Source organism: Triturus cristatus, chromosome 5_1, assembly GCF_964204655.1.
Source record: "Triturus cristatus chromosome 5_1, aTriCri1.1, whole genome shotgun sequence".
Lineage (NCBI taxonomy): Eukaryota > Metazoa > Chordata > Amphibia > Caudata > Salamandridae > Triturus > Triturus cristatus.
In genome coordinates, this window is record NC_140587.1 from 445446957 (window position 1) to 445463817 (window position 16861).

At 45.1% G+C, this 16861-nt stretch overlaps 1 protein-coding gene across 7 annotated transcripts in view; it reads right to left on the bottom strand.

Annotated features, from left to right (window-relative positions):
- The window catches only part of ESRP1 (epithelial splicing regulatory protein 1), a 365555-nt gene that overhangs the window by 323686 nt on the left and 25008 nt on the right, over window positions 1-16861 (bottom strand). For 6 of the 7 annotated variants that reach the window (XM_085605242.1, XM_085605240.1, XM_085605244.1 and 3 more), the window contains exon 2: window positions 5167-5301. The exons of the other annotated variant lie outside the window; for it this stretch is intronic. In XM_085605242.1, the coding sequence (XP_085461368.1) occupies window positions 5167-5301 (135 nt within the window). The remainder of the gene's footprint in view (window positions 1-5166; window positions 5302-16861) is intronic. 7 annotated transcript variants of the gene reach the window in all.

The following is a 16861-nucleotide window of genomic DNA, read 5'->3' on the forward strand; positions in this document are numbered from 1 at the left end:
TGTAAAGGTTGAAAAGAAGGGGGGAGAGAGAGGACCCCTGAGGGACTCCGCAGGACAAACCTACCCTCTTAGCTGAGAAGGTGGCCAGGCGGACTGCCTAGGAACGATTATCCAGAAAGGAGGAGATCCATTTCAGGGCGGTTCCCTAGATGCCGGCGCCGCCGACACGGTCGATCAGAAGATAGTCGTCGACCGTGTCAAATGCCGCCGAAAGATCCAGGAGGATAAGGGCCTGAGAGATGTTGTGGTCGGCCCCCTTTCTGAGTTCGTCCATGACTGCAGGTATGACCAGCTCTGTAGAATGAGCTGATCTAAAGCCAGCCTGCTGGGGATCAAGAAACAGCGAGAGTTCAATGAAGGAGCTGAGACATTTAGCAACATGAGCTTCTAGGATCTTACTGAGGCAAGGGAGTAGGGAAATCGGGCGAAAGTTAGTGAGTAGGTTATAGCTGGTTGTTCAGGGAGCAAAGCCCCAATCACTGGGTCATCATGCACTATTGGCCAATTTCTTCTTACGATGGCTCTCAACTGTTGCTCCGGTCTAGAGTATGCGAGGATGAGTCTGGTAGACTCTGTTGATCCCTCACCCCTAACCACATTTGTCTTATGCGATGATTTTTTGTTGTCCTGCAGGATTTCCTGTCTGTCGCTTTCTAGATTTGACTATTGTGGTTTCAATGGATGAGCTGGTATAACCTCCATCTAAAAACCGCTGTTTGCACATCCCCGGTTTCAATTTCAGATCCTGCTCCTCACTGCATATCCTGCGAATACGAAGCATCTCCCCGTAGGGGATGCTTTGTATTAGGTGCGGAGGATGTGCGCTCGACGCATGTAGCAATGTGTTACCTGCAGTTTCCTTTCGATGTAGGGAAGTGGTCATTTTGTTATTGATTATGTTGACCTGTACATCTAAAAAGGTTATGCTCCTATCACTAATGCTGGAAGTGAAATGTAGGTTAACATCATTGTTGTTCAGCAGCGCTACAAAGTTGTGGGCCTCATTTTGCGTTCCGTGCCATATGATAAACAAATCATCAATAAATCTTAGCCAACATCCAACATTATTCTCACATGTCTGTTCAAATTGCCTTCTGAGGACCAGCTCCTCCCACCAGCCCATAAACAAACAGGCATAGCTGGGGGAGAAGCTGGCCCAAATGGCAACTCCCTGGATTTGTTGAAACATTTGGTTCTTGAACATAAACATTTTCTAAACAAAATATCAACATATCAATCAACATTTTGTTATGTTGTGCATATTTGAGTGGCCTATTTGCTAAAAAGTACTCGACAGCTTGAAGCCCATCCTGATTTCTGATGCATGTGTACAGGGTAGACACATCCAGGGCCAATAAATACCACCCTTCTTGCCACTGTATGTCTGCAATTTTCCTGATGAAGTCCCCAGTATCCTGTACAAATGACTTAAGCTTATGAACGTGCTCTTGAAGAAAGAAATCAATGTAGCGTGACATATTTTCTAGTAATCCATTGTTGGCCACTATTATTGATCTACCCAGTGGTTTTTCAATGTTCTTATGGACCTTAGGAATACAATACATAGATGGTGTTATAGGGTGTTCTGTCTTTAAGTATTTGTATTCCTCCATATTTAATAGGCCCATGCTCTTCCATGCCAATAATTTTTTTAAAAATAGGTTCTGAACGGCTTTGTATTTCAAAGGGGAACTTCTGCGATAACACTGAGCATCGTTTAACCGAGAGTAAGCTTCCTCCAAATTCTCCTTTGTCGGCCACAGTACAATGATACCCCCTTTGTCGGAGTTTCTAATCACTACACTGTTCTCCTTTTTCGATTTCATTATTAGCCGATTTTACTTTCTTTCATGATTTGTCATTCTCCTTTTATCTTTGTTTATCTTTTGATGGTTTTTAAATGAAATAAAAGTAGTTTGACAAGAAGTTGAGGCTTTAACTGTGTACGACCCTTGACCAACTCTTGTAATTGTCTCATGTGGTAATTCCTGCATGCATCTACCCACGTAAATGTCAGAGTTTAATTACTTTAACAAGAACTCGCTGCTACTGCTATAAAGCACTCGGATGCCTTCAGGCCAGTGGCGGCTGGTGCTTTTTAAAAGTGGTTAGGGAGAAAGGTTGGAGTGGAGTATAAAGTGCATGCGACCTTCAATCAAACACTGGGGGTGTGGTTGGAAAAAAAAAAAAAAAGAAAAGAAAAATGTACAAATAAACTCACAAAACCTAACTCATGCAGAGTGACATCACTCAGCCTGCACTCACACAGACACACTGCTTCACTCACCTTCAATCACAGGCGCACACTGCTTCGCTCATCCTGCACTCACATAAGAATCCCGCTCACCCTGCACTCACAAGGGCATACCATTCATCCAGTGCATTCACACAGCTCACATAAGCACACCATTCACTCATACAATCTTACTACTCAACCAGTGGGCTCTCATTACTCACCCTGCGCACTGCTCGCCCTGCACTCAAACGCACGCAACACACTGCAATCGCACACCGCCACAATATTCACCATCACCACACACCATATACGCACACAGACCCAAGGCTGCAGCAGAACTAAATGCACCCTGCACCCACACTCTCAAGCAGAGTCCTGCAGTGTGTTGTGGGGTGGGAGGGGCTGTGGAGGCCCAGCAGAGGAGCTACAAGGCTGCAGTCACTTCAGGAGTCCACACTGATGATGATCCCCTTGGAAGTCCAGGCCGGTACAACCATTAGAAAAATCTCTGAAAGCTGCTATTTTCCCCAGTACATACCTCAAATATCAAAAGAAGAAAGCACTTTAAAACCTGCTTATAGCTGCCATAATGATTTTCTACTGAGTAATGCATGACCACAGATTGCTTTACTACATTAAAAACACGGAAAGGGGACTTCGTTGACATAGTAAAATCATTAGGTGGCCCAGCTCACATCTGGGCACAAGTTTGAATCCTGTAATTTTGATTTCATCTTTCTGAGGTCGTTAACGTGTATTCTGTTAGTTTTAGTAATACACCTCTATGTGAAAATACTAAAGAAAGCATTAGCTAACACAAGGATTGTTCAGCGTAACCCCATGAAACCAAGACGTGTTTTCAGGCCAAAAACAACAATAAATGGAAGAGGCGAGCCAGACAAGAACGCGGGTTGGTGGCAGTGGCTTATCTAGTCCTGTGCGAGCACAATGCACTTGGCAGCAGTGGGCATGAAAAGGCTCTAAGATGTATTTACAAGGAACAGTAACTGTTCCAAATCTACATAACAGACTGGGGTGCGGACATAAGTCAGAGGATGTCAGAAGAGAGGCACCAAGGCACGCTGAATGTGTGGTGAGTTGAGGCAGGAGCTGTATGGTGGGGTTTCTGGGATATAAATGGGGCTTTAGGGCGCGCTCCTGTGCTACGGACCCGGTTTCTTTGGAAAGATGCGCACGAGCTGCATTAATTCAGCTCCTTTCACCACTGAGCTCTCTCCTAAGCAGACAAGGCAAGGCGGGAAAGGCAAAGGTGCACTTCACCTGCCCTAGTCCCTCTCCCCTCCTCCCTCATAGCCGGGGCTCTCTCCCTCCATCCATCTCTCCCTTCACAGCGCTCTCTCCGTGCCTTCTCTCCCCCATCTGTCATCCCTCAGTTCTCCCCAATCGCTTCCAGTCTCCCTCTGCCTGTCTTCCATATCGTGAGCGCTCCCTTGAACCCAAGCCTGTGGGGATTAATCGTGCGGAACTCCCCCACCCCCACGTCGCAGGGCCTGAAGGCACATCCTACAATGTGCCTGCAGCAGCCCTCTTCACTGATTCTGGCTACTCCACGTAATACCTGGAGCGGCGCGGGAGATAGTCTATACATTTTATTTGAATAGTTTAATAAATGTCCTACCAGACCCGCCTCATGGCATTAAACATATAAACCAAAACCTTTACAAAGCTGTAGACAAAAACCCTGTGCTTTACGCAGCAAGCAAGACACCTACTTATGCCGATGATGTGCAAAGAGGTCACGGAGCAAAAAGCAGGTGCCCCTTTTTTTAGTCAAGCTTCTCTACGAAATTGTACTGGTCAGACATACAGACAGGCATCTTTGTTTTGAGGAAACATGCTGACGGGAGGTGCGGGGGAGAATAAAAATAAAGTTACCTACCTTACCGCTGGTATCGCGCAGCAAGCAAGACACCTACTTATGCCGATGATGTGCAAAGAGGTCACGGAGCAAAAAGCAGGTGCCCCTTTTTTTAGTCAAGCTTCTCTACGAAATTGTACTGGTCAGACATACAGACAGGCATCTTTGTTTTGAGGAAACATGCTGACGGGAGGTGCGGGGGAGAATAAAAATAAAGTTACCTACCTTACCGCTGGTATCGCGCCGCTCCCGCGTTTTCTGAATCCTGGAAGAAGTTAGAACACAGGAAGCAGGCAGCCTCCCTCCCCTACCCCGAACCAATCACAATGCTGCAATGGCAGCGTTGTGATTGGTGAGGCGCAGGGGAGAGCGCACCAGCCAGGCCATATTCTCCTGCATAGTTAAAAAGGGAGAGTGGGCGGTCGTGCTCGAGGGCAGGGGGGGTGGGGAGTGGCTTACCCACTATTGTGGGTACTAACTGTTTTTTCAGCTACAGGGGCCGACCCCCCCCTGCCTTCGAGCAGGACCACCCACCCTCCCGCCCCCAACCAGGCACTTCTGCTTTCTCGCATTGCGAGAAGCAGAAACATAAAATGGTAGTTTTTACCATTTTATGTTTCTGCCTTCTCACACTGCGAGAAAGCAGTGGGGTGATGGCCAAACATCCCTATGGAGGAGCCGCCACTGCTTCAGGCCATGTCCGCGCTATATAAAAATTGCAAAGTAAGTATTTCAAGGGATTTACAAGCTGCAGGGCTGACAGGGAGTCAGTAAAAGGATCTGCAGTTTGAAATATTCCTATTTAAATACAAAAGAAGGTGAAGAATGTGGCAGAACAAGAAAGCAAAACGAGTACTTAATGAGCAGCCCCAGACGACCTGCCCCTTCACTAATGATGCCTCCCTCATTCTTCGGAAGCCACCCTGACCATGAGGAGCCTGGGGCAGTACTGAAACCGTCCGTGGTTCGTGCCTGCACAGCAGCCATTGCTTGACTGGACAAGCAGCGAGGAGTTTGCTCACCAGCATGGCATGAATCCACACGGTCTCACCTGCTGCAGAGCTTGCTCCAGCTGAGGGACGCAGGCATGCCGGTGCTCTTCGGAACTCTCCTCTGCCTCTTCAGAGCTCTCAACTGCCCCTTCTGGTTCCCCGGGGCGGATGGCGATTTCGTGCAGCTCTCCAACCTGCAAACACACAAGAAATACATGACTAGGGTGCCTCTTACCTGTATACAAACACAAGGCCGGACTGGGAACTCAAAGCAGCCCAGGCAAATTTAGCCAGACCAGCCCCCATCCGCGTAGCAAGCGAGCGCAGCGAGCGAGCCTGACCGCTACTACGGGGGTTTGGTGGGGTTCTCCCCCCAAGAAATTTGTGGAAAAAGACAGACCAATATGGTAAATTTTACAGCAAATTTTTCATTACATATTCAATTGTATCAACTTTCAAAGCACAATAAATAGTAGATGATGACCTTAAAGAGCACCAGGTTACCCACCCAGTCATATGTACCCAAAATGTGCTTAAACAATCAGAGATGACAGCACCAGACAGATACACAAAAATAGCCACACGCGCAGAAAGGCAAACAAGAGGCAATCAGACATTTAAAACACATGAAAACTCTGTCAGACAAACATTAAGACACTGACACAGAGGCAGACACGGTCATGGTGGTGCCATTTTAGCACACAATGTAGCTAGACACAAAGATCCAGACGGATGCAATCACACAGAGACAGACAGTGTACACACTGTGACAGACACACATACACGTCACAGCCAGAAAAACAGTGATACGGTTATATCCCAAGAAATACATTAATATTTAAGTAAATAAAATGTTAGCTACCCAAGAGAACTACTCTCCTCATGGCTATTAAGTAGTTTGGAAACAACTGTAACTGTCTTTTTTGTATAGCTGAATTTTATATAAATGACATAGTAAAAATTATTTTTAATTTTGTATAGTAATTTTGAAATTAATGATGCTGTAAAATGTTTCTTTTAGATTTGTATTTCTACGAGTATGTTTTTACTTGGTGATGTAAATGATCATAAATTGATCGAATAAATTACTTACTATTAATATGTATAAACAACACACACGATGGCACAGTGGTATACAAGTCACATACATGCTGTCAATCAGATGTACATACAGCACGGAACCAAAGTGACACACAGCAAAGACACAGTGTCACACAATACAGACACATTGACACAAACACGTGGACACTGCAGCATACAGCACAGATACAGTGAAACACAGATCAAAAGCACAATGACACCTAGCACAGAAAACAGTCACACAACACACAGTACAAGGCAGGCGCATAGTGATACAAAGCACATAAGTCATGACGCGCAGCAAGGACAGTGATGGACACCACACAGCACAGGGATGCAGCAGAGACCACATCACAGCAAAACATACATTTGTGGCATGCACACACCTGTTGCTGCCGAAGACACCACTGTCACAACAACATCTAACACACCCAGAGTGTACCACAGGCACAACTTTGCCACCAGACCTCAGCCTGGCCTGTTCCTGCCTGTGGAAATGATTACTAATGCTCTGGGAACATTTATCCACAGCCCCAGTCTGTTCCTGCCTGTGAAAAGGATTCCTGTTATGGGAACATCTCTCCACAGACCACAGTCAGCCCTGGCTGATTCATCCTGGTTCTGCGCTGCACAGTGGAGTGGAGTGAGTTTGGGCAGCCATGCTGGCCGCAAATCACATTTTAATTCTGATGGTGGGAATGCGGGGTCAGGGGTGGAAGTCATTATGCCCTCCATGCTGCACTCCTTCCCTGCCTCTAAGACGTCTCCCTCCCTGCTCGCTCACAAGCAACAGGCTACATCGATATAGCTTTTTTTCTTCTCAATTTTCAGCCATGAATCCAATGCACAGAAGTCATGCTGCTGTGCAACAGGGTTACAAAAATTGCAAAAGGCAATAGCTTTTTTCTTCTGCACCGATTGACGGGACACTGGGTTTTCTGCCTGGGGCAAAACAACTGCTCCTATTTTCATTTTGCTGTTTGTTTTTTCTGGGCTCGCCTCCAGTGAGGTGGTCAGCCATTTACAGAAGGGAGCCGTTTACTTACTCGATGCCTGTCCAGAAAGCAGAAACAGGGAGACCCTGCTGGCTGTGGCGGTAAATTAAAAAATATGGTGAGCACCATGACTGCCAGACTGGCCAACCCCACGGGACATTGCTGGCTGCTGCTGGAGCCCAAAGCACACACTGCAGCTCAGCGGAGCCTGAGTGAATATGAATGCAGCATTGCAGAAGACCGGACTCAGAGTATGAGGAGGCGGCGGCCTGGCGTAAACCAATTGCTGTCACCGTGGCTCGCCTTTCAAACTAAGTAAATTAGTCTGAGTGTAGTGCCTCACTCTGTTAATCTATCTCCCACTGATAGATTTGCTTTTTGGCGCTTAAAGCGCCCTCAGTCAGCTGCTCACGGAGGCTGCCTTGCCCATGCAGCATGGTGCGTGCTGTGTTGCCAGCGTCTGTCCTTCGAGCGAGTCCATGAGAACAGGGTGCATTGACTGACTCCTCCGCGACTATACACCTGTTATTTTTATTTGCCACCTCACCTTGGTTTAGTTTTCAGCTACCATGTACTTTAACATGACACCAGGAACTCCCTCGAAGCCAGCGACTTGTGAGCCCAGCGACGCACAACAGGTATACATAATTATCCTTAAACATGGGCACTTGAGACATACGTTAAAAAACTTCAGTGAAGCAAGGGACATGACACTCATTTTGATAGACACGTAAAGCAATGAATAATTTAGCTGGCCGGCTCAATCCGTGATCTGACATGAACTCGCAGATCCCAGCAGTAGCAGGCATACATTAATTGAGGTGTCTAGCCAGTTAGAGCAGCAGGGGCTCGACAAAGTCAGCGCAGGACAGATAAGACTACCACCTGGGTTCGAAGTTCGAACAATGGTTCTTTAGAGAGAGGATAGGAGTAGAGGTATTCCGCGAAGAGAACGGGAAAAACATAGAAACGAAAGAGGAAAAGGAATACCATACTCTGTTACAGGATTCCCTCTTTTTTCGTTTTCAGGTTCCACCCTATTTCTCCTGCAGCTTTCCCTCCCCACCTTGCTGCAAGTTTACATTTCCATCGATCCTGTCCCTAGCAGGTTTCCACACACTTTCTTTACTCATACAGGTTTCATTCTCCAACCCGTTTCAATCCTAGTCGTCTGAGAACTTCAACTGAAGAAGTGCCTGAAAGAGTGTCACTGTGCCAGTGAATCTAAACATGTTTTTGTGCTATCACCCAGCAAATATAATAGTCAAAGTATTTGAATGTCACAGAATGCTCGTTTCCTGGCTGCGTATTTTTCTGGTGCTTTGCACCAGTTAACTTCTTAGAGTCCCTTGTTGCTCAAATGGGTGTGATTTCTCATAATTATATGTTTCCCCAATCTTCCTTGCTTGAATCTGCTCACAAGAAAATGTCACTCATGCCGGACTCCGGCTCAGTTCTTGGTTCTCTTTGATCTTCGAGCCCAAAACTAGCAGGTCACTCATGAGGCTTCTGCCTGCCACCAGGCTCTAACCTCATACACCACAATTTACACACAATGATGCAAGACGGGTGAGAGACAGAGAGGCCTGCGTCGAGGTTGAACTCCACAATGTGGAGCCAAAAATTCTGGAATCAATACCAGGTTCCTCGATTCACCAAATGGTGTGACCCTTGACAAATACTTTATTTTACCACGCCTTCATTGTCACTTATGAGACGACCTTCAAATGTGTGTGTTTGCAGCAGGCCACAAAAACCGCTTGCGTTTAATTGAATACACTGTAGGGTTGCTGCACGATGCCAGAATTCTGACATATAGGCTGCAAGTGACAAGTGCTTTGCCTCTCATCCCACCAGTGACACTGCCGTCAAGGAACATAGAACATATCTACTTACAGGTTTAAAAGCGGTCTCTGTAAATTAAAGCCTGTCACTGTAGTGATGTCATCTAATGTGAAACACTGCCGCGTGTTAATGAAGTGTAGTTGTTTGAATTATGCAGTGACTATCATATTTTCATACAATGTTTATTGCATGATTTACATGCAATAAGATGTCCGGCCTCGGCTCACGCACAGGCTCTACTAGGTACCAAGCAGCCAGACCCTTGGCTCGGCTCCCCCTATTAGCCGTTGAAATGTCACTATGATACTAAAATTATGAAAATGTCACACATACCTATCTGAAACCTTGGCAGCTATGTTAGCTTAGTTCAGTAACAGTTCTCCTACTTTAATTGCGGCCTGCCGGCCTGGCCGCCTGCACCATGCGCACCAAATCAAAAATTGTAATCATGATGATGATGATTGAATCATCATCATAATTAAAAATTGTGATTTATTGCCTGCACCCGCGACGGTTCTGTGAGAGGCTAAGCAGCTGAGCGCGCAACTCAGGCCAGTGAGGCCACCTCGCTCTGCACTGCCTCCGCCCTGCTCACAAGTCACCAGGTCACAACAACACAGTCAGCAAATCAATCAAATTAAATTAAATCCACCACCACTGCACGAGGCGCGACACCCGCCCAGTGCCAACTGTGCCACCATCACCATGAATCATTAATTGATGCCGGTAAAACTCACCTGCTGTTGGTGCTGGCGGCAGACACAGGGGGGGCTATGGCTGGCAGAGGAATAATTAAATTACAGCCCCCAGAAGCTCCGGTCAAGTGCCCTGAGTGCCTCTGTGTCTCAGTCATCACTCGTGATGCTGCAGGGCAGGCAGTCACGCGCACTTTTAAATTGCGCTAGGCCCAATGCGCATGCGGCACAATCTTGATGACATCAGGCACACCTAGAGGCGCGTAGACGCAGTGCAGGAGGAGAGAGTGCATCATTCTGCGCGCTGCGCAGAAGCACCTCCTCCTCCTCCTCCTCCTGAATATTGGGTAGGCTGAGCGGTTTTCCCTGCAGCTGCAGGCTGTCCAGTGTCCACTCCCTGTACCGCGAAGGCTGAGCAGGGGCATGTCGGCGGACACTACAGAGAGAGCGGACTCAAAGTAGTCTGACTGACTGTCTGTCTGAGTCTGACACACAGACTGTTTGTCAGTCTGTCAGACTCGGACAGACAGTCAGTCAGAATTCTCTCTTGAAGTGATTCACGTCACTCGCGGTCGGAACGAAAATTGGCCTCAGACACAAAACCCACCCCATCCAGCCGACCGGGGGATTGCCCGGTGCCCGGAAATACCAGTCCGGCCCTGTACATACAGCGCCCGCCGTCCTATAATCTGTTGCCTGCAGAATAAAATACAGCGTCTACAGCAAACTTCTGCTCCTCAGCGGAACACCAACAGATCCCCGTTGACCTCCTCTGCATAGATACAAAGACCCTTGCCTGTATAAATACAATTCTTCCTACCGGCATAGTTGGGGCTCTCATAGATCGCCCACCGGTGGCCGCATTCGGACCCTGGCCTCAATTAATGTAAACTCACTTTGGTCCCTCATCCGTTTAAGCAACAAAAAAGAGAATTGTTTTACCAACAAAACTAAAGCTCCACGGATCCTTGTCATGCATAACACATTACAGCACCTGCAGCTCGCCTTTGCCCCTCACATGAATAACTACATATCCCCTCTTCCTAGAGAGTTGCAGCTCCCTTCCCCCACTTACATAAAACAAAGCTCCATCCCATCACTGACCTGCATAAATGTTGCTCCTTCTACCCTTGTCTGCATCTATGCAACTCCCCAGCCCTTCATCTGCATAAATAATACTCCTATCTCCTTACCCGCATTCAACCAACCGCCTGTGTACTTCAAATGCTTAACTGCAGCTGCCCCAAGCATAAACACAGCTTCTTTATTCCCTTCCTACATGCGGAAAACTGTATCCTCACCTGTATAAAAAATATCACTCTTATGCCCTCACCTGCACACTGACTGCACACAGTACCGTAGCAATGTACAAGCAAGGAAAATAACCAATTTTGTTATTGTTAGGGCAGCAAAATACATTAATAGGGCTGAATGGACCCCAGAGCACTTTGCATGCTGCACCAATGGTAGCTATGCCACTGACCGCACCTTTCATCAGCATCATTTACAGATTACCCCTCACCCACATAAATGCAGCCTCTCTCCCTCCCCATCCCCATATGCACTAGACCTGCATCAATCCAACGGGTCTGGTAGGAATAGATGTTTTATGGTTTATACTTTTTGAATATCACATTTACTTGATAAGGTATAAAATTAAGGCCGATTTATATCTTGGAAGTATAGATACTGCGTCAGAACGGCAATGGTATCTATACCGCCAAGATAATGGTCCACCCATCAAATGTATATGCTGGTGGACCTTAGATTTAATCACGACTGAAACTACTCAGTCTCCACCGTGATTAAACCCCTTTGACAACGTAAGGGACGTCAGAGGCTAATAATTCTGCCCACCCAATTTAGATGGAAGAATTTAGAGGTCAGTTTGCACAGCCCATCTCTCCCAGGAAACCATGGTGGTAAAAGGCAGTGTAGCCTGGTAAATGCTCCCTTCACCATGGGAGTAGACTCCCATGGCGAGGAGAGCTTCATTTGGTTTTATTTTCAAAAAGAAAATTCTGCTTTGGGATTTTCTTTTTGAAGAAGAAGAAAAAAAAAAAAAAGAAGAAAACAGTTTGGTGCATGGCTAACAAGTGGGGACAAAAAACGGAAAGGGGGTTGGGAGAACAAAACTTGGTGGAGGGTTGAGAGTTGCACCACTGGTTAACCACTCACCACCGACGGGGAACGGTGTAGACAACATCTTTAAACCTTTTCCGCTATTGTTCTGAATGAACTCTTTCCCCCCTTTTGTCCCCCCCCTCCGTTTTTTGTCAACCACTTCTTATGCAAGCCCTACTGAAGAGGAACCTGGCTACAGGTGGTGTATTTGGTGAGGATATGGTTACTTATTCTTATACACCGAGGTGAACCGCCCCTGTTTGAGTAGCAAGTAGGGTCTCTTGGGCCTGAATAAATGGCACGATAATTTTGATATCCAAAGGCATGAAACATATCGACAGTTATCCTCACTTAAAAACTTGACGATACTACTAGGATCTAAACATTCAAGTACAACTGTTTTTAATCATGACATGGAACCCGACAATTAAAGTGGATTCAGCAGGATCCCATAGTTATTTTTAATCCAAACATTTCCTACACCCTACTCACATTGTATATACACCACACATCCCACACACACCCTCTTCATCGACGGCCAAAACCACGGACAAAAATATCCTTGGCAAAGAGCCCCCCTGGGCAGCCCGTTGGGCATTACAGCGCCGGCCCAACGACAAGCTGCCCTATGATGAAGCATGACACCTTTTGGGGTGTGTGAGGGCCCTTGCTCCTTCTAGGAGGTACTTCCCCCTTCTTTCCCATTGTTAGGAACAGCACAACTCGTGGTTTATAGGACAGTAGGTACATTCATTAACCATTCCTACTGGGATAGGAAGAAGAAATATTATTCTCCAAAGATCGAGTGTGGAATGAAACTGTGATAATTGTATTCAAAGAGATGATTCAAGAGCTAGTGTATAAACAATTCAATCAGACGTATCAAACAATCCGAGAGAACAAATCCAGTCCCAGGTACAACTAGAGGAAATATGGAAACTTAAAATAGAGGAACCCAAGCTATATTAGGGAGGACCTTACAACTGGAACACGAGATTCTGAAACCCATGCTACACCTCGAATGGCGGGAGCAAATGGAGGATCACAAGAAGATATTAGACCGACAGTTCCTACCCCACAAGAACTTGATGATTGGATTAGAGATATAGCTCCAGCAACTTTTGATAAAAGGTACAGAAGAGCAGGGAATATCCCTATTGAAAAACCCAAATGAAAACTCCCTTGTGTAGCCAAGCTTAAGTTAGAGTTGGAAGAAATGATTTAAGGAACTGTCAGTCCTGGTAGAATTATTCGTTACTGAGATGATGAACTATTGTTTGTATGTAACTCGACGAGCTAGAAATACTCATGAAGATAGCTGAAGTTGCACAGAAATATGGTGTGGACATCCAAAAATCAAACACACTACAAAAGACTTCTCAATTCGATTTCAGTCACAGAGACCTCGAAAATCTAAAACCTTTACGGAAAAGATTGCAAATCAAGGAGTTATTGACAGCTCTTAGGAAATAAGGTGAGTTGGAGAAATGGGAAGGCAGATGGGCTAAAAAGAAGGAAACAAAGTGGCTATGCCCATGTATCCTATGTTTGAAGGGGAAGTGGAAAAATCTGAAATAAAAATTCTTCCCATGAGAGAAGTACCTGGACGAGGTTACGTTCATGTTCCATGGACTAGACCAGATATATTGTCCTTTACAAATGATTTCCCGAAACTGAGAATGACCGGTTGAGTGGTAAAGACAAGTTGAAAGATTTTTGATAGGCAAAAGTCTTAATAAAAGTTTGGAATACCTGGTTTGATATTGTGGTCCCTAATGTTTTATGGACTGAGTGTAAAATGGCAATAGATTGGCTCGAGATTGAACCTGCCAGAGAGCAAAAATTGGTGAACCATCACCTGAGGTAATGAAAAAATATAATCAAGTCAAGAAAGGGAAGATTTCTCCAAAAGAAGTTGATTGAGTAAAGATTGACAGGACAACACAGGATTTGAAGAAGACAGTTCACCTGTATTAGGAAAAACTCTTGCAGGCATTTAAACAGTACAGTGGGTTGGAAAGTGTCAGGAAAACATATTGGACATTTTGTGTACCGATTTGTTTATGGATTGAGACCTGAAATAAGTACCATGATACAACAGCATTTGATTTGTTGGCAAAGCAAACAATGTAGTTTCTAAACATAAGCGATTGAAAGAGAAGTTGATGTTGGCACAAAGAGGGCATCCAAGAAGTGTTATATGGGAGTTGGTACAGATTGTGCAGTTGGTGTACAGGGAAATGGTCAAGCGAATTTAGGAATGCATGGAATAGCAGATGCGCAACAACAGGGTACTTCAAATCAAGGTAGAGGGATACCTGTAAAGATGTTAAAAAAGGCAAACCCATGTCCCATTTGCGGCAAGTTTGGGTATTGGAAGTGCGAGTGCCGATTTAATCCAGTGAATCAGATGAATGGACAGGTAACACAGGGTAGAAATGTATAGCCACAGTTGAATGACATGATGCAGGATCAGCAGACTCAGACAGAAAAATTTAAATGCCACAATCCCCTATGCCACGCATTATTGGTCAAGTTCAAAAATATACTGTAAACAAGGAATTCCAAGCCAATGATCAGATGGATTCCAATCCAAATGTTACCCAGCAATATTTAATTCAGGTCGATGACAGTGACTCTGATGTGTCCCAATGACATTGCCTGAGAGGGGAGGAGAAATGTGTGCTTGGTGCATCCTTGGAGGTAGACCAGAGTGGTCCCTATGTGGATGGCAATGTCAATTTATCACCTATTTCGTTCCTTGTTGACACTGGTGCTACCCATTCAACTGTAATAACAGTGGAAGTACTAAACCTACCCCGCTCTATTGAGAAAGAATACAAGTCAAAGGAGTCTCAAATTGATTAATGTCAAATCCAGTAACTGAACCTGTCAAGGTGCAAATTGGGTCATTTGAGGACTCATTGGGGTGAATTTCATACAAATGATGAAGATATTGTATTCAAATTGACAACCCAAAAATCTGAAACCGCAGGTTTCTTTCCTTTACTGACGAGTGATAATTTGCCATTGGAATTAAGAGACATTGTGTTACCTGAGGTTTGGGATTTCACTGGAAAAGATATTGAATTAATCAAAAGGGTTGCTCCAAGACGCTTTACATTGAAACCAAATGCAGAATTCCCACAAAATTTCTTCATATAATTTGAGCCATGAAACAATTGCAGGAATTGCCCCTCTAATTGAATCACTGATTGAACAGGGAAGATTATGGGAAGCCCATGTCATTCACCTATTATGGGAATTCAGTACCCAACTGGAAATATCGAATTGTGCAAGACCTTGGCAAAATCAACCAGACTGTGATCCCATGTTGTCCAATTGAGCCAAATCCAGCTGTGATACTACATCAGATCCCATGAGAAGCTGAATGTTTTTCTGTCATTGACTTGTGCCAAGCATTCTTTTCCATTCCCTTGTACCAGGATAGCCAAATTTTTATTCGCTTTCCCATTTGGAAACCGTGTCTTGGCATAGTGCAGAGTTTCACAAGGATATACGGAAAGTCCCATATTCAACCAGATTTTGAATAAAAACCTAGAATCAATGAAAATGCCAAATCACTCTATATTGGTTCAGTACATTGACGACGCGTTAGTAGCGTCAGGTACTAAGGAAGCTTGCAGTTGCAATACCATTGCAATATTAAATAATTTGGCAGGAAGCGGACATAAAGTATCAGCAGCAAAGTTACAATTCTGCAGGAGAGAAGTCCTTCACTTAGGGTATCACATTGAAAAAGGAGCTTGAAATGTGTCAAAGGATTGGATTACAGCAATATTGCAAATGAATCCTACTGGCACACAAAAGGACATTTGCATGTTCTTGGGAATGGTTGGCTTTTCTCTATAATGGATTCCAAATGTTTTATTGACAGCCAAACCACTTCAAAGACTTACATAAGACTTACTTACAAAGATGTGTCAGATCCAGTTCCATGGAATGAGGAATGCATGTGCTCTTTTAATGAACTGCGAGAGAGTCGGTGTTGAGCTCCAGCATTGTAAATGCCAGACTTTAACAAAAGTTTCACTCTGTTCTGCAGGGAGCACAAAAGCTGTGCATGGTCAGTTTTAACACAAATGCATGGTACTGCGCGTAGGCCTGTTGCATATTTTCAGCTACTTTAGATCATGTAGGCACAGAATTACCTGTATCTCGAACAGCAGTTGCTACCACAAGTGTGAGATTGGAGCAGTGTGAGAGCATTGGGATGGGTCATCCATTGAAAGTGCCTGTGCCACATTCTGTTGAGATTTTTCTTATTTGAAAGCAACATCTCACTAGCAGTCGTTTGACAAAATACGCACAAGTGACTTTTGGTGCGGATAATGTGACACTGGTATGCTGTGTGAGTGTGAATCCGGCTACATTGATGCCCTTGCTTGGAAATGAAGTTGTTATTGATGAAGCAGATCATAATTGTTTGGAAGTGACTGAAATGCGTGCAAAACCTCGACCGGACATTCTGGATGTTCCATTGCCTGATTACGATCATGTACTGTTTGTGGATGGATTGTGTCTGCAAGAAGCAGAATGAAAATTGAGAGCTGCCTATGCTATCTGTACTGTTGCGGGCGTGGTGGAAGCTTCCTGGTAGCAAGGAGTGTAGTCTGCCCAGGCTGTGGAGTTGTTTTTTTTAACGTGAGCTTGCAGTATTACCAAGCATTTGAGAGTTACTATTTTTACTGACAGCCAGAATGTGTTTGGGGACGTCCATGATTTTGGGCAGTTGTGTTCTCAGCGTGCATTCATGACCTCTTCAGGTTCACATATCCAAAACAAAGAGAGCATGAGAAACCTGCTGCTGTCATTACAACTGCCTGCCCAGATTGCGGTGGTTACGTGCCCGGCCCATCAACAGAGAAATTATTTTATCACAGTTGGAAACAGTTATGCGGACGAGACCACACGCAATGGCGCACTAAATTCATATGTTTTTAATGGAGACCCCTTGAAGGAAAAAACTGATGTAGCATGTAGGCGGATGTTAT